Genomic DNA, 26753 nt, shown 5'->3' on the forward strand with positions numbered 1-26753 from the left:
TCCCAGGCCGCATTAAATGTTTAAGATCAGGACAGGACCATTGAAAGACTGAATGTTAAACAAGTACAGTTTATTGAGCAGATTTGCAGAAGAAAGTCTCGTCTCTCTAAAAAGAACATGGCAGCACAGCTTAGATTTACTGCATCTTAACAAACCACAAGACTTCTGGAACAATGTCCTTCAGACAGATGAGAGCTAAATGCAGATGTTTGCATATATAATGCACAGAACAACACTTGGAGTAAAGCAAACACATCAGTACAAACACCTCACACCAACTGTATGCACGGAGGCTGAGGGTTGGTGATTTGGGCACCTTGCAGTTATTGACCATGAACTGTTTTCTATACCAAAGTACTCTGGAGTCAAATGCGAGGCCACAGCTAAAGCTCAGATCAAATTAAATCATGCAACATGACTCAGTGTTGGGAAGGTTACTTTTAAAATGTATTCCACTACAGATTACAGACTACATGCCCCAAAATGTATTTTGTAACGTATTCCGTTACGTTACTAAACAAGAGTAACGTATTCTGAATACTTTGGATTACTTAATATATTACCATGCTTTTACAACTACATGAATGTACTATTGCCGTGTGATTTATTACTGTTACTGAAGGTCCGCGGCTCCGAACCGTAGTAAAGGGACCTCTGGCTAATTTGCTAATTTAATCAAATTAAAAACTACAAATAAAGTTTAGCAGTAAAAAAAAAAAAATATATATATATATATAGACTTTGTGGACTGGTGCCAGCTGAACTACCTCCAGATCAACGCCAGTAAAACCAAGGAGCTGGTGGTAGACTTCCGCAGGCACAAGCATTCTCCACTGCAACCACTGAACATCCAAGGTATGGACATTGAGGCTGTGGACAGCTACAGGTACCTTGGTGTTCATCTGAACAACAGACTGGACTGGACTCATAACTCAGACGCCCTCTACAGGAAAGGGCAGAGCAGGCTGTACCTGCTGCGGAGACTCAGGTCGTTTGGGGTGGAGGGCCCACTCCTGAAGACCTTCTATGACTCTGTGGTGGCTTCTGCTATCTTTTAAGGTGTGGTCTGCTGGGGCGGCAGCATCTCTGCTGGGGACAGGAAGAGACTGAACAGGGTGATCCGAAGGGCCAGCTCTGTTCTAGGATGCCCTCTGGACCCAGTGGAGGTGGTGAGTGACAGGAGAACGGCGGCTAAGCTGTCATCCCTGTTGGACAACGTCTCCCACCCCATGCAGCAGACTGTGACAGCACTGAGCAGCTCCTTCAGTGGGAGACTGCGGCACCCACGGTGTGGGACGGAGAGATTTCGCAGGTCTTTCCTCCCCACTGCTGTCAGACTCCACAACAAAGACTTTAACTGAACAAACACACACATCCATACATATGCAATAATACTAAGTGCAATAATCCTTTCTGTCATCGTTGTATTTTTACTCAGTTGTATATAGCATTTGTATTCGTATTCTATTTTTATCTTATTGTATATTTTTATTCTATTTTATTCTACTGTATATAGTATATTATTTTATTCTATTCTGTACAGCTGTGTACTGTATTTATTCTTATTGTATTCTAATTTTTGCGTCATAACTTTTGCACTGTCCACTTCCTGCTGTGACAAAACAAATTTCCCACGTGTGGGACTAATAAAGGTTATCTTATCTTATCTTATATCAGAAACAAAGCTTCTGGTGCTCGTGGAAAATTTTGACACCTGTTGAGAATATGGCGGCTGATCTCGTGACCTGTTGTTTACGCTGACGTAGCTCCGCCCCGGACTGTCCGCGTGCTGCTGGTTGCGAGCTCAGTCAGTGAGAGAGGATCCTCGCGACCACGTCGATCTTAACGGCTGTCTTTGACGTTGAAACGGTCACAGGCTGCTGGATTAAACCGGTAACCTGAGCAGATTCCGGCGTTAACAATACACGGTGAGTAGCGTCTGGTCCGACTCGGCTCGGCACGAACTAATGACTGCTCTTCAGGATAATTAACCAGTTAACGGGTAAATGAGCGGGTTAGTTTCAGTGTTAACTCTTACTAGTTAGTGGTGGAGGTTACTAGCTCGGAGAACTAGCTTACATGGCGGCGGTGTGTTTGGTAACAGGTGTGTGTCGGTAACGTAGCAACGGTCGGTCTGCGGCTTAGCATCCGCGCTCATTAACGTTAAACGTTAAAGATCCTCCACAGTATAACTCCTGCCACTGTGTGTGTGGGCGTGTGGGCGGACAGCCTCGGTACATCCCGTTCAGCCCAGCCTCGCATCTATTGTTGTTACACGTTAATTAGTCGGATGGATGTCGGCAGGTGCGTAGCTGTTTGAGGCGTTTACAAGAACGTCGTGATGAGGCTTGTTTATAGAGCTGGGATTAAATAAATCCGCTCATGATGTCAGTCTCCTCACTTTTGCTAGTGCCGCACGTCCTGATCATTTACCTTTGATTTTATCTGCTCGTTTTCAGCCCCTTCTGATATAAAGCTGCAGTTCATTCCATTTGTTTATAGTCTGGGCATAATCAATCAATTTTATTGATTTCTTTATTGAGGTTCCTGGCTTAAATGGGGCTGTTCTATATACAGTTAAGGCAGAGGGTCTGTGTTATCTGACATAACAAATGTCTGTGCGGGTTCCTGAGATTTATGGCCATTAAATGTGTTTCAACAGCATTTTCATAAACCCTGCAAGAATCACCGATAAATATTAATGTGTAGGACAGGGGTGTCAAACTCAAATACACAGTGGGCCAAAATTCAAAACTGGAACAAGGTCGCGGGCTAACATTAATATTTATGGAGGAAAAAAATCTTCCTCCAGATTTAAGAATGAATCTTTTCTTTTGGACTCAAACAAGTTTTGCTGAAAAACTGATTATGGAACAAGCAAAGCTTAATACTAAACGATATATATATTAGCTGTATAATACCAGCAGGCCAGCTCTAATAATAATTTGGTATGGCTTCGCGGGCCAAATGTAATTAGGCTGCGGGCCAAATCTGGCCCGTGGGCCAGAGTTTGACACCTATGGTGTAGGATGAGACCATGTATGAATCTGTAGATGAAGAGCTACAGAAACACACACAAAGGCACTAAAAGAGCAAATATATGATGACTTTAAGGACTCCTGTGTTAGGCTCACAGCACAGCTTTCTTCTCAGTTTCACAGTCTAATAATAGTAATAATATAATAATAAGATCACCATATATCTCTTGGGTCATTGGGAATTTTGAATTGGTCTTTTAGAACCTATTTCGTTGGTCAGTCCTTAAAAAGCAGGTGGACAAGCAGAAGCCCACAGACTGGGAGGCAGGGATGAATCTCCAGAAGCTGATATAAGCCTCTACAGTCACTATATCACAGAAACATGTAAAAAATAATAATAAGAGAAATAAAAACTGAAGCTGCGAATAAATGAAACACAAATTTTTACTGTACTGCTGGTACCTTGAGCTTTAATGTAGGAGCGGCAATGCTCAGCCTCGCTCTCATGCTGCAGGCATCGCTGCTAGAAACTGAGAGGATAGCAAAGTTTAGCATAAACTTATTTAACCTGTTCTTTGTTTCTGTGTTAAACAAACCTGTGGTAGACAGGAGCGGCTCGAAAAGTCACTTCTTCATATTTCAGTTGATCACACGGTTTATTAAAGGACTCTTAATGGCTTTTCCCCCACTGAGCTTTTAATCACAGTGACGAGTGGTGCTGCTGTTGCTTTGAGTCCTTTTCTTTCACTCCACCTGGGCTCGCCGCCTCGGTCGTGGCTCCGCCTCGTTGCCACTTGCTGTGAGAGAAGAGGCATCAGCTCACCATAAACTACCACAGCACCATCTGTGCTGCTGTTTTAGTCACAGGTGTGCTGCGAAACACATTTTAAAGTCTGCACTCCATTTTTAGACACATGAATGAAACCGTCACCACAGACACCTTCACTTGTGTTTACCACACCACTAATAACAGCCTCTGTGTTTCAGTTGCCTCACACGCTGCCTTAATACAACACTGAGATACCATCGGGAAAGAAAAACTGTTGGTTAGTCAGGGTTGTACCAGTCTGTTTGCTGATTGGAAACAGCATCAGTGGCAGGAACAGACCAATGGCTGGCCAGTCAGCTTTATTGGGCCTGGACCATCAGGTCATCGGTTTTGTTGCAGACTGTGGATGCAGCAAAGAGCCTGGGGTGGACACAAACCCAGATTCTCACTCCCAGCTCATCACATAGTGGCTTTTATATGCGAGGCCCATCATTCTCAGCCAGATGAGCTCTAAAAGCGTGCTGTGATGAGCCACATTTGAAATAAATCATGTTGAAATCAGATGGATTTTTACACTAATTTTGAATTTTAATTTTGCACTGAATTCAAGCTCTTGTTGGACTTTGATATAACTTTGATATAATAGGTAATGTCTATATTTTTCCTCAGAATGGTAGTTAAAATAAAAACTGCAGCATGTCTAAGTTGAGGTGTAGTTTTTGGATTCGCCGCGTGTCTCATATCAGGTTGCTGCAAATGTTCAAAAGGAGCCTCAACTACTGCATAGAAACAGTCATCCTCCCTGGTCTCTGATCCCCGGTCCTGAGAAGACATTTTCTTTTAGAAGACGCATAAATCTGTTTCACCTCAGTGCCGCATAATAAGAGTAAAATCTAATTGTAAAAAAGATCAGTTTAATTTCTGTACCGTTCATGTTTGGGTTTGGGATTGAGCTCGTTTTGTTTTCAGTTTGAGCTCCATCTGACTCGCACGCCGATTGTGTGTTTGGGTTGGAGCCAAAGTGCCCACAGGAAGCTCAACATCCATCCAAACCACTCTGCTGAAACACTGTTACCCAAGCTGTCTGCCCACACACACACACACACACACACACACACACACACACACACACACACACACACACACACACAGGAGGATGGCTTACTTCCAGCCAGAGATCACTGTTTCCATTAGAGTCACACAGTTGGATTACACAGGGTGAATTGTCCCACAGGTAGACTGTGACAGAGGCACAGAGACTGGGTTCATCCATCCACGGATGGATGGAAGGATAGAATGTCGGTCCAATGGAAATCAAATTAATTCACACCATGACATTTTCTGGTATTAGTGAAAGTCGATTCCATTCATCTGGATGTGTGATTTTGGGTGGGAGGGGTGTTTCGTCGCTTGTCCGGGTGACCTCTGCACTCTGAGCCGACTGCAGGTTTCCCCAACAAACGGTGCAGTTGTGTGGTTACTGGAACTAGCATTATTTACTAGCAATGTAGGATTGTTAATATGCAATCCTACATTGCTAAGATGGTGAAAGATGTACTCTAAGACCTCCTCCTCATTTCAGAGATGTTTCTTTTTCCTTTTCACGTAAGCGTCATCCTTGATTCTCTGTTTAAACCAACGTTCCTCTGTGTTGGTTTAACACCTGCACACTGGCTTGCAGGTGTTAAATTGACTGACGAGTCCCAGCCTGATGATTTCTGTGTTCTGCTCTCCTCTAATTTGGTTGTTTGGTTTACCCAATATGTGATTTGCGGTAGAGCAGGGCGATATGGCCAAAAATATTTATCACGATATATATTTGAAACGATATAACTGACGATATAATTTATGCGAGACAAGATACAACTCCACGACTTTACTAGCGCAAAAAACCCCATCCATTTATTTTCATTTAAACAAGCAGCTGTTTTTTATGTGCATTAAAGCTATATAAAAATGTAACAGTGCAAATGCAAATTCCTTGCTGAAAAGCAAGGCATTTCCAGTAGAAATGGGCTGGCATATCCTGAGTTCACCATCTATAGTATCCACTAAAGTTAAAAAGAGGTGCTTTGCTACATTAAGTGCAGTGTGCCAAATAAAAAAGTCAAATATGTATTTTTCGGACTATAAGGTGCTCGGGATTATAAGACACATTAAGCAAAACAAAGCAGTCAGATAAATCAAACTTTACTCAACTCATTCTTCTTGCTTCCTCCACTTCTGTACCATTGATTCATTAATGCTGTATTCTATCACAGCTGCTCTATTCCCATGTTGTTGCAGTATATTAATGATTAACCTCGTATTGTGGATGGATTATCTCAGTTGTTCTCCTGACTGAAGTTTGGTCCGTTTACAGCACATTATATACCAGCTAGTCCAACTTCAGTAACCCTACAAACGTCACTGCTGTTTAGTTTCCTGTCTTCATTTATGTTGGAAGTCAGAGAGAGGAGCAGAGCTGTACGTTTGAATTTTTTCAGAAATCTCTCAGTCAGAACATGCTATATCATGCTTAGGTAAATAGCGAAACTAGCGAGCTAACTTCCGCTAGTTTCCTGCTAACTTCTAACTCCGTTAAATGTAATAAATTTTGTTTTGATGGATGCCTGGATGCTAAACTTCATAGTTACACCTGGTAAAGCAGCAATGCTGATCCTTTTATTAAAGATGAAAGAATTTAGACAGTTTTTAACGCTCAGTGATGCTGCAGTGATCATTTGACTTTGGGACCTGAAGTGGACGGCGTTTTGGACCCAGATTACTCCCAGATTTACGAGCGCCTTAGTCCGACAAATACGGCAATAACGACGGCCGCTTGCATGTTCTACAAAAAAAAGTGCTTTCTTGTGTATCTGACGGACAAACACCAAACCAGTTCCACATCACTGAAGTTGCAGCATTTTTACAAACAATTCTGGTTCATCGGTTTCACTCAACGATCCGCTGTCCCTCATTCTCCGTCGCCGCCATGCTTTTCGGCCACGTGCGTATGAAGACAAAGGCACTGCACATGCAAGTTTTACCCATATTCTATCGCGATATTTTATTTTCTTATCGTTGCCTAACATTGTACCGGTATTACCGTGAACGGTATAATATGGCCCAGCCCTAATTTGCAGTGTTGATTTTGGTACATAACCGTGTACGCTATATTAGTTTGTATTAGAGATGGCACGATACCACTTTTTTATGTCCGATACCGATACCGATATCATAAATTTGGATATCTGCCGATACCGATATGAATCCGATATAGTGTTTTTTAATCAACAAAACTGTTTTTTAAAATATCTTGCTGCATTTTGCAAGTCTGCAAGTTCATACTCAAGTTTAAAACAACAACTACACTAAAGCTATTCTGTTATACCTGTATACAAAAAAAATATTTCATAGTTCAGCAATACTGATCAATCTAATAAACTTAAACCTACACCATCCTCCCTATTCTGGTATTTTAAAGAGTACTTAGCGTAAATATTAAGCAACCTAACTAATAGGGTTCCAACTCCCAGCAACAACAAAATTAAATAAATAAAAAATAGGGAACCACCCCTCACGCTCCACCTCATGATGCTTAATCGACGTAATCAACCTTAATTTGATGCAGTGTGAAAAAAAATGCACAGAAATCAATTATTTTTCAAGAAATATTAAATAGATTCAACATCTTTCTTCAACAAAATTGCAGACTGCACAGATGGTACCTTCCCAAAGTAAAAAGTACTATAGCTTACTAGGGTATATATATTAGACTTAATAGTCACTATGTACAGTAATTGACTTCTATTCATTTTACATCAAATTAAAACTTTGGGTGTCAGATAATTATTTATTAAAAGCTAGACATTTTAAATGAGAATAAGAAAGAAAAGTATGTCTTTGTGCCCCCTTTTCCCAGTTAATGCCCTATCGGCCCCCCTGGCTAAACTTTGCTAGATCCGCCCCTGCACAGTTACCAGCCGTCAGCTACGTAGAAAAAGATCCTGGTGTAGAAATTAATATTAAATAAATTCTAACAACAGCTTATCAAGCTTAAACGTGCTGCTGTTGTTCAGCCGCTGGTTTCCTCTTTCTGGCGCAAAGTGGACCAAAAACAAACGAGAGACAGACTCGCGACAGAAAAGCCGATCAGCTGATTTAAGCAGTTTCACGATTGAAGTAGCAGCCGGAGAGCGAGAGGCAGTCGCTTGTTAAGCTTAACGTGGGAATGCTTTACAAACATTCAGAGATGGACTTACACACTTGCTTTACTTCTCTCGGGGATAACTTTGTCGGAGATGAAATGCCAGGTTGCTAGCGAAGCTCCACATGCTATCCAGACCACCGACAGGTCCTGCATGCCACAGCTGCTCTATCACGTGATGCCTACGTTCTGAGGTGAGTTACGGCGTGTTGCAAGTTTTGTGAGGTGCTTTCGTGATATTTAATGGATCGGATTACATTTTTTATTTTTCTCCGATATCCGATCCAGTAATTTAGGTCAGTATCGGACCGATACCGATACGTAATATCGGATCGGTCCATCTCTAGTTTGTATGAGCTCACGGCCCATTGTTGGTTAGTGGACAACTGTACTGCTGTTGGCTGGGACTGAGGAGCTCACTTAGATGGGTGAGGAAGTGTTTCTTCCACTGATAGAGCTCCACCTCCACTCTCATGCATCATGGTATTAGGTATTTCATTTATAATATTGTTTTTAAAATAGTCATGAAAATGTTATTTTTAATTCCATTGAAATTAACCAAGTTAATTTGAAAATAAATTAGATAATTGTGTCATGAATAAGACATCAAAAAAGAAGAAAACAATGTTCTCACAACTGTTTTATTACATGATGAAACATATCTGTTCCACACTCACACACGTCATGGAAACACATTCACAAAAATGAAATTGTCTGTATTAAAGGAAACCTTCAGGAAGAAAACTGTCATCGTTAAATACTTGTGACAGTCACACCTGTGAGATCTTCACAGCTGCTGGATCATAAACTTTAATGCCAGCACTCATTTATAAAATCCATTGAATTAAAACTTTGAAACTCTTTAAATTCTTTGTGAGTCTGTTCTAACATTTTATGTGCTCATTTAGCTCACATGTACCAACTGAAACCAAATTCAGCTCTTAGCAAATCTTTATCTTAAAAACATGCGTGTCCGAAGTTTCTTAGTGGAGTTGTAGCTGTAGTGCTGTAGTCCACGCAGGACAAACTAAAGAGACGGGCGCAGCCAACAGAAAGTGCAGCAAAAATGAAAGTTGATGCTGAAGAGAATTTCCAAGCTAGTTGAGAAACTGGGTACGTCTCCAGTCAGTGTAAAGAGAAGCTGCCGACAAAGAACAAAGGGGTCAAGGCTTTGGCACAGCGGGCTGTTTCTTTGAGTCTACTTTCAAAGCTGGATATAAAAGTTTCACGTTTTTGTGCTGGTAAAGTTGGCCTGAAGGGTTACAGGTAAACTACAGAGCTGCCATGTTCAGGCCTGAGGGGCTTTAAGACACATGCATGGATAAAATTGGATTAAACATTAGCATCTTGATGTGCCACATACGCCCAGCAGCTTCAGGTCTGAGGCTGTGTGGTTTCCTTCCTGCAGCACAGGAATCAGAAGGCTTAGTTTTGGTGAACTCGTTGTTTTAAAGGCTAATAAACTGTAGTAAAATGAGTCAAGTTTTACTTCCTACACAGTTTGTTCTTAATGTTTGTTTGTTTAAAAGTTAAATTGTTGTGGATGTGAAACAGTGTCAGCTGTTTTTTATTTACTTACTTTTGCTTCCTCTTATGCTTCTGACCACCCCCCCCAAAAACAAACAGGAAGGTTGTTTTTATTTATATATGTATTTATTAGAAGTCTCGACAACTGCAAGTAAAACAAACTGTTCCTCTTCCTGTTTGTGTGCTTTAACAGGTGGATTGTCCTATGATGGAGGAGCTACATGATGTCCAGCTCACTGAGATCAAACCACTGCTGACAGGACAGGTGAGGGGGCGGGGCTTACAGGGTGCCCTCAGACCTGGAGTCCAGGAGTTGGATGAAGTAAACTGTAAACTTTTATTAAGCTACTTCTGAGGAAAATGATTTTCTGTCAAATGAATTATAAAATACAGAGGTACAGTCGTCTTTGTGTTCAGTTCCTGGAAACTGCGATTGACATAAAAAGTGACAATTTTGTCTCTGTCTCTTCAGAATGGGAGGAATCTCCAGGATTTCGATTGTCAGGTGAGTCATCAGCAGAAATTCTGTTCATATTGTATTCATGGACAACATTTAACTGTTTCTGAGATGTAACACGGCCACCAACCGTGAGAGTTCTTAGTAATGACCCCAGCAGGGTCTTCTTTAAAATTCTTAGAGTGAACAGTACAAGTTTATTTGATAACCTGTAGCTGAGAATGAAAGTGACTCTGTGTGAGAGAAGTGGATAAAACCTCAGAGATACTTCATCCTTGTGTAATTACAGGCCCATCAAACAGTGTTTGCTGTTTGATGGCTGCTGTGTGTTGTTGAGCAGAATCGATTTAGGAGGAAACAAGTCCACACTGATCAGTCACGTTCAATATTAGCTATTATTAGAAGCGGCGCTGATGGAGGCACATGTTTTATTGAACTGTTGTTCACCTTTACATGCGTGGAAGCAGAGGGGGTGGAAGCATTTACAGAGCAGCCTGTTTTTGTATCAGCACCCAGCTGTGGTATGTGTTTGGGCTATTTCAGCACTCTAACTGTCCAGAACTGGAGGTTTTCTTCATTTTGGAGTGTTTATTTCCCCCTCACTTTGATCTAGTTCTTGTGTTTTAATCTGAAGGTTTGACTGTGAAAGGGGCTGTTCAGTTTTTGGACTCTCTCAGCTGATTTAGCTGTGGCCCTCTGGTCCAACCTCAGTGTGAGTTTAGGGTCTTCTAAACCTGCTTGGACCGATCCTGAGATGACATGCATGATGTCAGCTGATGTGATAATACACTATGCATTCTTCCTGCCTTGTAATAAAAACAAAGGCTGGTCCAAAAAAAGACAAACAAACAGAGTTTAACTGTATGGATGGAAAGTGTCCCAGTCTGTCATATTTGAGGAGAACTGTGAGGCTGAAGTCAGCAGGACTGCACATGGATCGATCCTCTGGACCCGTCATATTAACGTCACAGCAGGTCAGTCTGCATCAGCGACGGGGTAAATGTAGAGCAGTGAGCTGCTGCTCGGACTGTTTGTTCCCCAGCTGTGTTCGTGTCAGGGAAATCGACATTTTCCTCACAATTTAAAACAAAAATAAAAACGCCAATAATACAGTAGATGACATTCAGTGTATTTCATATCACCCACTGGTTACAGACTGGGTATTTTTGCTGTAGATCAGAATTAGTCAAGTGGGCACAGTGCTAAGTTATTAGCTAATTCTAGCTAGCTCGGATATCAGCCTGCACCCATAAACTGGACAGCTGCGTCACACAGATACCTGCTAGATAGTGCTCCACAACATCTGGAGAAAAAAATCCTAGAACTTCCCAAATCAGCACAACAGCACGGTCCACAGGTCCAGACTCAGGTGTCTGTGTGTTCTGTTAGAGGACTGAAGATTAATCAGGACAGTAAATTCTCAGCAGACTTTTAAATTAGTCAGTTTCAAGAGCAGGAGATGAAGTTTAATTAAAAAGTTCCACAAACGTCTCAGGTGGTTCACTCAGAGTGTGCAGCTGTGAGTCTGCTTCTTTTCTAGTGATCTGAGCTTTTCTTAAAAACAGCCAGGTGGATAAATCCACTGATTTCTGGGTAATGGTGTTAAATCCACCTGTTGAGCTGGCAGCTAGGGCTGGGCCATATTATACCGTTCACGGTAATACCGGTATAATGTTAGGCAACGATAGGAAAATGAAATATCGCGATAGAATGGGAGTAAAACGCGCATGCACATGGCCGATTGTTGAGTGAAACAGATGAACCAGAATTGGTTTGTAAAAATGGTGCAACTTCCGTGATGTGGAACTGGTTTGGTGTTTGTCCGTCAGATACACGACAAAGCACATTTTTTTGCAGAACATGCAAGCGGCCGTTGTTATTGTCGTATTTGTCAGACTAAGATGCTCTTAAATCTGGGAGTAATCTTCAGGTCAAACAACACTGCAGCGTCACTTAGAGTTAAAAACTGTCTAAATTCTTTCATCTTTAATAAAACGATCAGCATTGCTGCTTTACCAGGTGTAACTATAAAGTTTAACTTCCAGGCATCCATGAAAACTAAAGTTATTACATTTAACGGAGTTAGAAGTTAGCAGGAAGCTAGCGGAAGTTAGCTTGCTAGTTTCGCTAGTTACCTAAGCATGATATAGCATGTTCTGACTGAGAGATTTCTGAAAAAAATCAAACGTACAGCTCTGCTATCACTTCCAACATAAATGAAGACAGGAAACTAAACAGCAGTGACGTTTGTAGGGTTACTGAAGTTGGGCTAGCTGGTATATAATGATGTGCTACGTGATCGCTAGCGACACAGCTATGTTAGCATAACATAAACAGTGAAGCTGGAGGAGAACACTAACACTTTTCCACTTATAAAAGTTAACGTGAAGGTTCCTCATGGTTAGAGACAAATGCAATCGCATGGCAGGATGCTGTAAACGGACCAAACTTCAGTCAGGAGAACAACTGAGATAATCCATCCACAATACGAGGTTAGTCATTAATATACTGCAACAACATGGGAATAGAGCAGCTGCCAGAGAATTCAACATTAATGAATCAATGGTACAGAAGTGGAGGAAGCAAGAAGAATGAGTTTAATCAAGTTTGATTTATCTGACTGCTTTGTTTCGCTTAATGTGCCTTATAATCCCGTGCACCTTATGGTCCGAAAAATACGTACTGCACACTGCAGTTTAATGTTGCAAAGCACCTCTTTTTAACTTCAGTGGATATTATACATGGTTATGCTCAGGATATGTCAGCCCATTTCTACTGGAAATGCCTTTTGGTTAAACGTTCAGCAAGGAATTTGCATTTGCACTGTTACATTTTTATAAAGCTTTAATGTACATAAAAACCAGCTTCTTGTTTAAGTGAAAATAAATGGAAGGTTGTCTTTTTGCGCTAGTAATGTTGTGGAGTTGTATTTTGTCTCGCATCAATTATATCGTCGGTTATATCGTTATCGCAAATTTTCAAATATATATCGTGATAAATATTTTTGGCCATATCGCCCTGCTCTACTGGCAGCTGCACCTGCAGTACGCCTGTGTCGTCTGTGTGGTTTGTATGAGTGGAGGGAGCTCTCATCAAACCTCCTGCAGGTAGAAATAAAGTACCTTAAGCTGAAGGGGACTGCAGATAGAGAGAGGGCAGGTTCGACTGTTTAGACTTTAAGACCTTCCACTTCTCGGCCAATGACCACATGGATTATGTCTCTTGATCCAATCATACCACCCCCGCTTCCCGTCTCTGTGTTCACTCAGCAGAAGGCTGAAGGACGTCAGCACGGCTGACCTCCATCTTTCTGAAACCTTTTCTCTTCCTCCTGTCCTCTGTCAGGATGTCTGACTCTCTGGATCTGCACCAGATCTTCTGTTCTTTAGAAGTTGGGGTGGTGAGTCAGCTGCTCATTAGCTCCTCTGGAGTCATGCTTCACCAGCTGATACCTTACAGCTGCTGAGCCAGTTTGCTTCGTAGCTTGCTCTCTGCTTTTAGTTGCCTCGAGTTAGCTGGAGAGGAGTTGGCTGCTTTTCCATGCTGTGATATTAATCCGTTAAAATGTTACTTACAACACGTCCGTCTATGTACAGCGCTATCGTGTCTGAGGACTGTTCTTCATGACTGTGGCTGCGTGTTTGGGCTCACTGTCACTGCTCTGATGGTACTGCATGAGTAACAGCATTGAGACCACTATTTCTGATTGCAGGGAATTCACTTCCTGCCTCAGACAGTTCAGAGGTCGCCGAAGTGGACCTCAGAACCGTGTGAGGTCCACTTGAATAAAGCGTGCTGTCAAAGCAGAGACTCAGCCGTTGCACTGGAAAACTGTGAAAACTAATTTTTGAGTTCAGTTCAGTATAGAGGCTTCATAATGTGTTTTCTTATTCTTTTAAGATACACTGTTTCCCCAAAGTCAGGAACAGCTGTAACACTTTAGCTAAAGCACTTTGTTTTAAACATGCTTGGAGCTTCACTCTGCTGCCTGCAGACTTTCATCCTACAAACTTCTGCTAGAGGAAGTATCACAGTTTGACTCACCAATCCAGAGAAAAGCTCTCACACTTTCATACAAAGGTGAATCCCTCCACTTGTTTTCCACATCACAGGTCCTGAGCCCGTCTGACCGCACTCCTGAATAAAGGTCTGCATGAAGCGAGTCCTCAGATTCACATCATCAGCCTAATTTATTTCCAGTCCTCACGTTGACGCACGTGTCTTGTTGCTGTGCTCACTTGTAGAAATGAGACTCATCAAAGAAACTGACTTTTCAAGCATCCTCGTGTTTACGTGCACTGAACCTCACACACGGGCTTGTACTCAGCCTGGTTTCACACAGGAAGTTTCAGAAGAGTCGTCCTGGGATCTTTTCCACAGTTTTCCTCTCTCACATGAAGCACGCAGCAGGAAACGACCTGCTTTAGACACGATTCTGAATTGATACTATAGTACCTTAAATCATTTGTACAGAAGTCCACGTACTATGGACTTGCCAGTGATCACGATTATTTAACGAGGTTTCTCAAAGACTGGAAAAAATTGAGAGTACATCAAAATAGAAATCTGTGTTTTAATTAAGTGGATTTGCTTGAACTTTAATTACAGTTGAACTGGAAAAGCTAAATAAGTAAATCTGTGTGTACTGAAGCAGTTATTCCACAGCCTGGAGGGGGGAGAGTTTGGACTTTTCTGGAAAAAGTAAAAGAAAAATGTGCTGAAACAAACTTCTGTTCTTGTTCTAATATTAATTGGAACCCAAAATTGTAACTGAAATTAAAAATTGATCATTTTGTTCATGCAGACTTTTTAAAATAGAACTGAAGACCTGGTGTTACAGAGCCGCTGAGGTTAATGCAGTGCAGGTGTGAAAATGGCGTAGTCACGTGTCACATGATGTTGTTTATTAGCACGTTTATAGTATATTTACTTAGTGAGGTGCTCTTCTGTGTGTCCGCTGACTCTGTGCTTTGAGTAAAAGCATACGAATGCTCTCACTGTGCCGCAGATCCAAACATGTAAAACTGTGTGTGCATGTGAGTAAGTATGAACTTGAGATCCATTAATGGGATCTGTCAGGTGGTTCCATGAGTCAGTAATGAGATTACAGCACCCATGAATCCATTCACAGGTCTGTGCGCCTGCCTGTGTTTCCATCTGTTACCAGATGAATGTGGATGATTTCCTACACAGCCTGTGACAGGCTGAGAGTCGCCACGCGTTCGTGTGGCGTGGTTCCTGATCACATGAACATGAATGATCTGTTCAGAGCTGCTGACACTTGTTTACTGTTTTAAAATGACTCCAGATATTAGAGCCCCCCCCCCCCCCTTCCGTGCTGCAGTGCATGTTTGTTGTCGGTGCTGACAGGGCGGGGTTTGTGTGTTGTTCGCGATGCTGCTCAGGAGCACGATGTGGAGACGGCCCACGGCGTGCTGCACGTCACCATGAGGGGGGCCGCTAAAGGCAACCGGCCCACGATCCTCACCTACCACGACATCGGACTCAACCGTGAGTAAAACACGGACACGGTTAATGAAGCAACGAATTATGTGACAACAAAAACACAACACATTGTTTTCTTTGTGTGTGTGTGTGTGTGTGTGTAGATAAGTCATGTTTCAACAGCCTCTTTAACTTTGAAGACATGCAGGAAGTGACGCAGCACTTCTCAGTTTTGCATGTTGATGCTCCGGGACAGCAGGAGAACGCTCCTATATTCCCTACAGGGTAAAACACACACGCACACACACACACACACACACACACACACACACACACACACACACACACACACACACACTCTCAGCATGCTCTGTTGGGTATTAACACACACACACAGGTGCCGTTTTCCATGGTGTAACACTCACCAGTGTTTTCTTGTGGCTGATCTGCTGTTAACACAAAACTGTCCCCATTGAACAGCTGCTGTGTTTCTGTGAGGCTGTGTTTTTAAATCAAGAAAACTACCTCGGAGGATTGTGAGGACTCTGTTTAGTGTCAGAGCTGACGTTAGTCATTGACTTGATTTTTATTTTGAAATCAGAAAATGCATCAGATTTGTTTGAATCCAGAATATCAGAGATATTAAGTTAAGTTGAAGTTTTATGTCGTTACTGTGCAATAAAACCTTCTGGAGTTCAAATCTTAGTCTAAACCTCAAAGACTTTATGCAAAAATAGATTCTGCAAAGAATAGAAAAAGACTATATTTAATAAAAACAGTTATAATGTTGCAACAACATACTTCAGGAATGCTTGCTGCTTTTTTTAAAAACCCGTATTTAACCTGAAGTGTCCTGATATTTGCAGCATTTTGACTTGTTAGCAGAAACAGGAGCTGTCAGAGAAACCTGCACCAGCTTAGGAAGAACACTCTTCCTTTACACACAGTTACAGTGGTCGGTTACATTAGTAAGTGTCACGTTAACACTGGACCCTAAATCTATGCAGAGCTATTGTGTAGATTATGCTTCTTCACAATCTTCTAATTTTCCACTCAGATTTGTAAATAATAAAGCAGAGAGACAGACGGTGTCAGACGGTGATTGTTCCCACCTTCAGCTGTGCAGTAGCAGCTTCTGCTGGTGTGTGGAAACACAGCTCGGACAATCCACCCACAGCGGCTGTACACTGTGACAGCAGAAGCAGTTTGTTGTTATGAATACGATTACATCTGATAAGAATGATTTTCACAGCACTGGATATTATGATCGCTGCACTGCTTTAACTGTCCACTGGTTGCAGTTAAAGCAGGTTTGGATGGGGCAGGATGCTGAGCCACGTTCCTGATGCATCCATCAGTGTGTGCATGATGGGGAAAAGCTGTAGAACAAAGTGCTGCAGGACTGACTGTGTGGAAGGGTTAATGTGGCCTGTGATGAATGCCAGTTCTTTATTTCAGCAAGAACTTTGTTTTCTCTTGTTTTCAGGCAATAAAAATGACTTTATATTATGTAGTGGGTTTACATTACACAAAGAAAATGTTGAAAATAATTTATAATAATTCATCCAAACCGGTATAGTAGTAGTGACAACAAATAATGACCTACAAAGTAAACAGCAGCAGACTAAATCTAACAAAGAAAGATGATTTTCTAACAGCGCTTAAAATGTTGGTTAGTGATGTGTCGGTCGCGAACGACACTGCTCTTGGAGCCAGATCTTCAAAGTGAACGACGCAAGCCGGCTCCTTATTGGGAGCCGTGGTTTGTTTTTTTCCTCTCTCTCTCTCACTTTTTTCCGCTTCACTCAGCACGTGAGCCTTGTGCTTTGCGCTGGGCAGAGGGGGGAGGGGCGGTAGTTACACTCAGTAGCACAGGAACAGAGCGGGAGGAAGAGAGAGAGAGAGCCAGGGACAACAACGTCACATTAGAAAGGTATAGTAATCATCCACAACTATTTACAGCTGTGGATGATAAAGGATTCAGAAAGTTTATTCATGCAGGTCCATATGACAGAGAATGTGCATCTTCTTTTTGTTTTCATATTTTAATTTATATTTAATTGTGTTGTGGTTTGCAGTGTTTTGTGTTGTTTCACTTTAAATTTGTTTAAAAGGAAAAAGCTGAAAATTTAAATAGTTAAAAGTTAAAATGTAAATAGTTGGTTTTTGTATTATATGATTTATTCGAATAAATAAAAGTATATTTACGGTGGCCCCTACATACAAAACACGTACAAAACACAACAGAAGTGCTCCAGGATGCTAGGGGGCAGTGTTGAGCTTTTGTTACCTGGTGGCTACACAAGCCAAGAAGTACCAACGACCAGATTTGTTGTGTGGTAGTAACAGGTAAATGAACTTTTTTAAAATTATTTGAATAAATATGAGTGCTTGTGTATAAATACACAAACAATACACACATGCTTTCAGTTGTGTAATTTAAGTGATCTAGTAGCTCTGCTTTGAAGTTCAGTTAAAGCTAGAAATGTGTTTTGGAGTTTTGTTTATATATAAACATATATAAACAAAACCAAGTTGTTTTTTTTACATTAGTAATTCCTTTTGTGCATAATTTTATATTGTTGCTGATAATAAATTAATTAAAGCAACAAAACAACCTGAAGACAACCTTCCATCTTTTGGAAGTAAAATGACACACAGACCGCCTACGATGGTCTCTGTCTTGACAAAATAATAACCCACTCAACTATTCTCCAGGCGTCAGTTATTTATAGAAGTCAGTGGCAGTGCTGTCTTCTTTACAAGCTTCTCCCCGAGGTTCCCCGTCTCTCAAAAGTTCTGTTCTACACAAACGAAGACTATCTGACACTGACACACTATCTGACACACATCTGTGTGTCAGATGTGAGTTACTCCGTCCCCAAGTGGGTGTGATGTCCTCTGAAGTGATGTAAACATGACTGTGTGTGTAGGTACCAGTATCCCAGCATGGATGAGCTGGCTGAGATGCTGCCATCTGTCATGACCCAGCTTCAGTAAGTCTGCCGTCTTCTGTTCAGTCAAGTGCATGATGGGTAATTTTCAGACAGACAGCATACCCTAATGTGTATCTGTGTGACATCATCAGCATAAAGAGCGTGATTGGTATCGGCGTTGGAGCCGGAGCATACGTCCTCACCAAACTGGCAGTAAGTAGCAAACAGGACGGGACAGGAGGGACAGGAGGGTCGCTGGTTTTCAGTCTTGATGATGATGAAGATGATGTAACTGATGACGGTTGTTGTCGTGTTTCAGCTGAATGAGCCCAGTTTGGTGGAGGGTTTAGTTCTGATTAACGTTGACCCGTGTGCCAAGGGTTGGATCGACTGGGCTGCCTCCAAGGTAACACGCACGCACACACACACAAACTCTGGATACCGACTCCAGCTGTCCTTAAACATCTGCAGGTGGAGAAATGTGGAGCCAGGATAAAATGAATACGTATGATTTGTTTTTTTTAAGTTTGCATCTTTTGAAAAAGAAGAAAGTAAACAAAGAGGAAGTTTGTTAATTGTATTGAACTAAAAGTCAACTTCAGATACTTTCTTATCGGTAATGGTTTGAAAGAAATGTTCTCACCACCACTTTTCCATGTGCATGCATGTAAAGCCAAAAGGAAGAGAGTGCAGTACTAAGACCCACACAGAAAAAAGTGAGAGGATGCAAAGCATGAAATCGAGAAGCTGCAGTGGAAGTGGCTTGCAGAGTGGCTTGCAGAGCCAGCAGCAACTGAAAGCAGGCTGAAGCAGCTAAAGTGGCACGTCCCATATAATATTTACCAAGAGGATGCACAGAAAACTGTCACCATGCTCAGTTTTGAGAAAATTATTATTAAGGTGTTTTTTTTTTTTTTTTGCCACAAAAAGTCTGTGTGATGTCCGAGCGGTAATTATTCGATGGATGAACAGTGAGAGGTTCAGCTGTGCTCAGGCAGCATCCTCGTCTAAACCGCAGAGAGCGGGTCGAGTGAGTGAGAATACGGAGCAGAAAGACACATCTGCAGGCGAGCTCTGAACGAGCTCAGGTCTGTCTGCAAGCTCCAGAGTTCAACTGTCCTTACAGTTAGTCACTGCGTGTGAACAGAGACAGCATCATTTAAACTGTCAGCCGAACACCAAGAATCAGTTTGTCTGTTCGTCTTTTGTCTCCTGCAGCTGAGCGGCTGGACAAGCAACCTGGTGGACATCATCATGGGGCATCACTTCAGCACTGTGAGGACAGCAGGCACTGCAGGCTCGTTCTGTATGACTCTAAGCTGTGGTTAACCACCACTGAAACCTGTGTGTGTGTGTTTAGGACGAGTTAACAGAGAACAAGGAAATAATCCAGACGTATCGACTCCACATCTCTCAGGATATACCACAGGACAACCTGGCCATGTTCTACAACAGCTACAGCAGGTAGGACACTGAACACTGTGGATGTGATGAATAAATGCAATTTATAAATGCGATTAATCCTCGCCTCAAATCGTCCTCCACAGCTGTCGGTTTATGTGGTGGAAACCTGGATGTTTCCTGCTTCAGAGCTCGATCTGAAGCTAAAGTGATGCTTCATTTTTCAGAAGCACCCTGACCCAAACACTGAGGTTGTTTGGACTAATTGCATCTTTCAGGGCAACAAAATGCTCCGTAATTATCTGAGAAACAGTGTTTAACAGAGAGCAGGCTGCAGAGCGCACACTGACAGCTTTGCTTTCAAGCCCCTGTAATCATCATCAGTGACAGCGGACGGGAGCTGGAAATAAGAGCTGTGCTGATCTTTAGGAAGAAGACACATGTGTTTTGACAGCTCAGGTGGCAGAACAGACATCCTCACATCACAGGTGTGAGCAAATCATTATTCACATCAAGTTTCAGTGCAGAGTGCTAACAGGCTGAAGGACCCTTCAGAAAGCTTCAGATTTTCATTGGTTTTATCGTTGCTTCGATCTGATCCGAGCTCCTTACAAAGAAAGAAAATCCCAGACTCACTGATGCTGCAGCTCACTGTGTCCACTTCACTGCCTTACTGTGTGTGTGTGTGTGTGTGTGTGTGTGTGTGTGTGTGTGTGTGTGTGTGTGTGTTAGTCGCGCCGAGCTGCAGATGGAGCGTCCTGTCTCTGGTCTGAATGAGAACACAGCCACCACCGTCAGGTATGTCTTCGTCTTCTTTCACCTCGTTCAACATGTCTGACGGTCATGTGACTCGTTCCGTTATTCGGCGTGCTCGTTTCTCAGGTGTCCCACTCTGCTGGTCGTCGGGGACTCGTCGCCTGCCGTTGATGTCGTGGTGAGTGGCTGCCCTGTTTCCATGACAACAGCCAGTAAATGATGTCACATTCTAGTGAACACTGTCTGTGCGCTCTGCAGGTGGAGTGTAACTCCAGAATGAATCCCACCAAGACCACATTGCTCAAGGTACCGTCTCTACTCATCATTTTATTTATGAAACCTGATGATGTCACCTGGGGTGGGGGGGCTAGTTAGTTGGATTAGCTGCAGTCGTAAACTATGTGGATGCAACACATGTATCAGCGTACACATACCAAGTAAGGGACCCATAAAAACACCCGAATTTCACTCACTGCAGCTGAAACACAAACATCTTGGATGGTCTGAACTGCACAGCTAACCATATCAGTACTGTTATGTTAGGCTGCACAGTATTTATGTTTCTAATAGAGTCTCATATATCATAATAAATACCCTGCACCCTTTAAAACTCCCACCCTCCACAGATCTGGATTTTTAATTTTTGTCCTTCAGCTGTAAAAGGCTAAAAGGTCATCCGCTCACCCCGCTGGGTGGGCGGATGACACGGTTTGACTTTCTGAGTTTAGAATTTAACTTTTAATTGTTTGTCTTTGTTTCTATGAATTTATCGTGAAAGTGGGATTTTCATGGGGGTTAATTTAATCTTTCTTCCCATCATACTCCACCACCACTGATGAGGGATTATTGAAATGTGATCTGAATATCCAAAAATTAATCTGCTTAATAAATATTTCTCAGACTTGTTCAGACTGTTTAAAAGAGTCTCTGTATGTCTAAGGCTGCGTTCACACTGCAGGCGAAAGCGCATCAAATCCGATTTTTTTTGACCCTATGTGACCCATATCCGATCATACTATGACAGTGTGAACGGCACAAATCCGATATTTTCAAATCCGATCTGGGTCACTTTCGTATGTGGTCCTGAATCCGATACATATCCGATGTTTTAGAAAGCGACTGCTGTGTGAACGGTCAAGTCGCATTAAATCCGTCTTTTACGTCACTGACACAAGACAGATGCTAATTATCAGCGCCAGAGAAGCGCCCGAGAAGACATCGTGAACGCTTCCTGGCCATCTGGTGAAAGTGCTGGGAAGACAACGTTGGAGAAACGTGAACATTTTATTTGTACTGCATAACCTGCAGATTCTGACAGAAATCTGCAGCTATCCTTTGAAGCAGCGCTCCTCTAAAACAGCAATAAGGATCATTATTTTGTTATTTACATTATTATGTAAATAACAAAATAACTTAAAGCAAAAATTGGGAAACATGAAGTCCAAAGTCTTTATATTAAGGGCCATCAGTCAAACATACTGTTTGCTCTGGGTCTAAACAGGGCGCGTTGTGTGTGACGTCTTCTTTTGCGCATGCGGGCCGGTTTGAGGGTTCACACTAGAGCGCGTTTGCTGTCGCATTTTATTTGTAGTTTGAACGAGCAGACAAAAAAATCGGATTTGATCAAAAAATCGGAATTGAGCATTAAGACCTGCAGAGTGAACGTAGCCTTACAAACCTAGACTTTAATGCGCTTGTTAGTTTTGGTCATCGTAGCGTTTAAAGCAGGGGTCTCAAACTCCAGTCCTCGAGGGCCGCTGTCCTGAAACCTTTCCATGTGTCCCTGTTGCAACACACCTGAATACAATTAGTAGCTCATTAGCAAGAGTATAGAACTTGACTGCATGCTGAGGAGGCAATTCAGTCATTCATGTTACAGCAGCTCATGAGTGAATGAATGTTAGGGGTTGCCACCTCAGCATGCAGTCAAGTTCTATACTCTTGCTAATGAGCTACTAATTGTATTCAGGTGTGTTGCAACAGGGACACATGGAAAGGTTTCAGGACAGCGGCCCTCGAGGACTGGAGTTTGAGACCCCTGCTTTAAAGGGTCGCTGTTTTATCCCCATGATGTTTTTTTGTGTCTCCACTAGATGGCAGACTGTGGAGGACTTCCTCAGGTGGTTCAGGTGAGCCTCAGCAACTCCCTGCTTGTTCCTTCTCCTCCACCATGTTGTAATAATAAGAAAATAATCCTGTTGTAATAAAGATTAGGACCAGGATTTGTCCTTCATATTTGAAGTTTTGAAACTTAATACAACTTTAATGTTTGTAGTTGTTAGTAATTGTGTCAAATTGAGGAAATTTGTGTTTTGTTTTTCACCAGCCTGGAAAACTAGCCGAGGCCTTCAAGTACTTTGTGCAGGGGATGGGTTACAGTGAGTACCATTTCATGACTCCCCTTAATACTAAATGAAAAGCGTCTAACAGTTTGTTAAGTATGATCTCAGCTTTGGTTTATGGTTTGCACATTACCCGAGAGTTGTGCACTGTATTCAGTGTAAAAACATATGAATTCTACGAGCAGCTGGCCAGTGGTTCCTGCAGTTGCTGGCTGTCGCCGGGTGAAACTGGTCACAACGACGGTGCTGTACCAAAAATCTCTTTGTGATCACTTTGGTCACATGGCCACAGTCGCCTGTAGTTTATATGGAAGACGCCGACGCGTCTGTAAAGCAGTTCAGACACGCAGGAAAAAGTGACATCACCAGTAATGCAGAATGCTTGCTTTTAAAGTAAAGGTACACATTGAAACATATTAGCTGTTTTGCTGGAGCACAACTTTTACTTTGAAAGTGAGCCGTTTCCAGTTTGTGTTTTTCACTTTCATTACTACTTAGAGAGCAGTGAGCGAGTGTTTGCAGACAAACTACGGGCGACCTCAGCAGTCTGCTGGCAGCCGTAGCAGCACCACATTCCTCTTCACCATCAATTTGATGGCAGCACGTTTACAGGTCTTGGCTAGCTGCACACGCCCACAGTGGTTGTGCGTTACGTTTGTAGACATTTCCTCCTGCAGGACTAACGCAGCGTGTGGTGCCCTCACACTCGTGTCTTTGTCTGTTTGTCCGTCTGTAGCTCAGCTTCACTAGATTTTCTGTGTAAGTAACAGTTTGCACAGCATGACCTGCCTTAGGATTTGTTGTAAACACACACACCTGATGTGTGTGTGCGTGTGCGTGTGTGTGTGTGATATTAAACTACAGCATGTTGGTTTCTCACCCTGCCCTCCTTCCTCTCTGTTCCTGTTTCTCTCTGTTGTTCTTTTCCTCCAGTCCCTCATGTTGCTTTACACCACATCAGCAGCCAATCAGGTATCAGGATTCCAACCAGAATCTGAACCCCTCTCGTCCTCTCCATCGTTCTCCCCCTCATATGTGTGTGCATGCTGTCGATCAGCTGATCACGCTGACGTTTTTCTTCCTTTGCAGTGAGCGACCAGCAGGCTGCGCTGCATGCCAGCACATCTCTCTGTTCACACTGTCGGCTCTCGGGCTCGACTCTGAGCTGCTGCTCGTGTCTGAAAGGCCGAGAACACACCTGTCCCACCGCAGGAATCCAACACTTCCTGTGAACTCTTCTGCTTTGTTTCCACTGCTGTACAAACCTCAGCACTTCAGAAACATGCTGCACAAAACGAAGTACCTCTGAAAGTGTCACTTTTAACACAGTTTAATCATAACACCGGGACACTCAGAGAAGAGACAGAGCAGGACAATCATGACTCAGTCAGATGGATCTGTGTTCGCTTAAGTCGAAGTGAGTTTTCTCACATGAACAGAGGGCTGGAGAGTTGGTCAGGATGTGTTGCAGGTGATAGTCTGCACCTGAACCATTCGCGGGGCTTGTGTTTAGATGAGGGAGCGTGCAGAGGGAGCCCACACACTGGACCATTAGCTTCGAGTCGTGTCCTCCTGAAAAGTAGTCATCCGTCCAGACAATGAGAGCAGTGGGGTGAAAGCAGAACACGTGGACTTCCTGTTGTGCAGAAGGCCTGAGTGTTACAGCGGCTTCTCTTCGTCTGTGTGTAAAGTGAGCGTCACGCATGACAGGACAAAGCTTCAGTGTGAACAGACTGTCATCAGATTTGAATCCAGCGGCTCGGCTCACCGCGGACGATTCAAATCAGCCTCCGCTCATACATTCGCTGGCTCCGCCCTCTGTTACTCTGTCACTAACGCGTTTTCATCTGTGTCGCCCCCTCAGTGCCCACGGCGGGGATGACCCGGCTGGTTCGCTCCAGGACTCACTCGGCCTCCAGCGTGGGCTCCACAGACGGCGTCCGGAGCCGCAGCACCACCAACGAGGGCGCCAACTGCGCCGAGCCTGACAACACTGCAGTACACACCGTTGAAATGACTGCATAGGACTGTTCCCGTTTCCTCTGTGTACCTGCAGTTCTCTCGTCCAATCAGATCCTTCCTTTCTTTTAGTTGTAAATGTTTTTCCTGAAAATAGAAAGCCCTCAAAAGCTTCACTTCCAGCTGCCTGTTCTCTAAATTTGTTCCCTGTGAGTTTAGGGTTCGTTGAATGATGTCATAAACATTTCGGTGTTAGCTGCCGCCATGTTGGCTCCTTTTTCCTGCGCTCTGTAGGCGTTACTGCACACAGGTCAGTCGGTTTGTATGTATACACAGCTGTTGTGTTCCTTCACTGCTCCTTTCTCACTCCTGATTTCTTCTTTTAGTCATTACTCTTATATAATCAATATTTTGTTTATCTTTGCTGGTGGTGTTGGTTGATATGAAGCTCGTTTCTTAAATGAACCCTTCTTTGGTGCCCATTACAAAGTGGATGTGCTTCCGACCCAGATGTATTTTTGTAATCGCACTGACAGAAGATCTGTGACGCAAGTTTGACCTGGTTTAACGACAAAAAACGGCATCGCGAGCTGCGGTTCCCTAAATGGTTCCCTCGGTGTTTGTGAGCGTGCACCATGAAGCCGGGTCCTCGTACAGCTCAGTAAACACATTAAAACATGAAGGTCAGTGGGACTGAACTTTGAGCTGGTTTCGTCCGATGCTGTTTTGCTGATGTTTAAACGGGATTTTCTGTGGCCGTACAATTTGTTTTGCCTGAGCTTCAAGTGTAAAAACAACTTAGAGATTTTTTTCCAGATAATTTAGCGAAACATCCTGAAGTCTGCCTGTTACCTCCACAGTCTCCTCGCTTTCCCGTCTCTGAAGCTCGGTTCATTCGGCCCGTCCACAGCATGCTCCTTGTAGAGTGTTGGCATGCAAACTGTGCCGTGGTGTCAGTGTAGTGAGTAATGAGATGTTGTTCAGCTGTAAACCTGCTGCTCTCCATCTGAAACAAACCAAACCTCAGATGAGGATTCTCTAGGCTGAAGCTGGCAGCAGGGGGCGCTGGAGGTGGTCGTAGTTGCTGCAGAAATCTTGGAGCATTTCTTGGATTCTGGTTATTTGTAGGAATTGTTTTTTGGGAAAAAATGTTAATGAAAACTTTCACCACAAGGTGGCGATGTTTTACCAGAAAGCTGTGATGACTGTGAAAGAAACACTACTGTACAGATGTTAACGCTGATTCACGGCTCCATCTAGTGGATCAAAGTGGTATTACGTGATAGTACAGCTCAGCCTTGTTTCAGCATTGGCTGAGATCTCTGCAGTACGTAGATGTTGTAGACATGAGATGAGAGCTGCTGTCAGTTTTCTCACTGCATAATAAAAGTGTCACACTTGGCAGAAGGCGTTTCTACTGGAAACAAACAGCTGATGTGTAAAAGAAACAGAATGAACCAGGGTTTTTTCACCCACTGAGAAGCTGCTTTTCTCCTACAGTTGACAGCAGGCTGTTTGGCTTTCTTGGAAATGTCCTGCAGCTTTCAAGGAACATTTTCTTGGAACGTGATGGAAAATACAGCCGAGGCCAAAGGGTGACCTTGGTCATGGTGTTGCTGCCCCCTGCTGGACGATTCAGCAGGAAACGAACGCCAGTGTTTGTCAGCAGCTTTTCATGTCGACTCTTATGAAACATTCAGGTTTGGCGGGGACAGCAGGGTCGACCCATAAACTGTTCACTTCCTTTCTTCTCTATATTCTGACTGTGGTTCTGTCCTTGTTGTATTTATTACACTCATTTGTGTATTATTACTTTGGAAATTTCTACTGAAGCTTTGGTAGCGGTTCTGTTACAGAGAAGTTTGATTCACTGGATGTTCCACGATGTAAACACTGTTTGTAATGAAATAAAACTCGTTATCCAGAGACACGGTCGAGGCCGAGCGTCTCAGCTTTTCTTTAGTGGCTAAAAATACTCACATTCAGATTCTACT

The 26753-nt window shown here is 42.9% G+C and overlaps 1 protein-coding gene and 1 long non-coding RNA gene across 5 annotated transcripts in view; one reads left to right on the top strand and one right to left on the bottom strand.

Annotated features, from left to right (window-relative positions):
- Positions 1-1856, bottom strand: part of LOC146551313 (uncharacterized) — a 34249-nt gene extending 32393 nt beyond the window's left edge. The window contains exon 1 of the long non-coding RNA XR_014890126.1: positions 1715-1856. This is a non-coding gene — a long non-coding RNA (uncharacterized LOC146551313). The remainder of the gene's footprint in view (positions 1-1714) is intronic.
- LOC146551315 (protein NDRG3-like) lies at positions 1791-26685 on the top strand. Of its 4 annotated transcripts, XM_085258768.1 has the most exons (17): positions 1859-1928; positions 9657-9728; positions 9936-9968; positions 13266-13320; positions 15326-15431; positions 15530-15650; positions 18299-18361; positions 18454-18514; positions 18621-18707; positions 19520-19576; positions 19662-19765; positions 20435-20500; positions 20585-20636; positions 20717-20764; positions 22552-22587; positions 22785-22836; positions 24665-26685. In XM_085258768.1, exons 3-17 carry the CDS (start codon positions 9937-9939, stop codon positions 24823-24825), a joined length of 1101 nt encoding a protein of 366 aa, XP_085114894.1. In that variant the 5' UTR covers positions 1859-1928; positions 9657-9728; position 9936; the 3' UTR covers positions 24826-26685. The 4 variants fall into 4 exon arrangements, with proteins under 4 accessions (XP_085114892.1, XP_085114895.1, XP_085114894.1 ...); XM_085258766.1 differs by lacking the exon at positions 13266-13320 and having other exon boundaries at positions 1791-1928; XM_085258767.1 differs by lacking the exons at positions 1859-1928; positions 13266-13320 and adding an exon at positions 7378-8130.
- The last annotated feature ends 68 nt before the right edge of the window (positions 26686-26753 follow it).

Source organism: Mchenga conophoros, linkage group LG20 (assembly GCF_057382185.1).
Source record: "Mchenga conophoros isolate Kocher_MC1m ecotype Shallow Benthic linkage group LG20, M_conophoros_male_GT1.1, whole genome shotgun sequence".
Taxonomy (NCBI): domain Eukaryota; kingdom Metazoa; phylum Chordata; class Actinopteri; order Cichliformes; family Cichlidae; genus Mchenga; species Mchenga conophoros.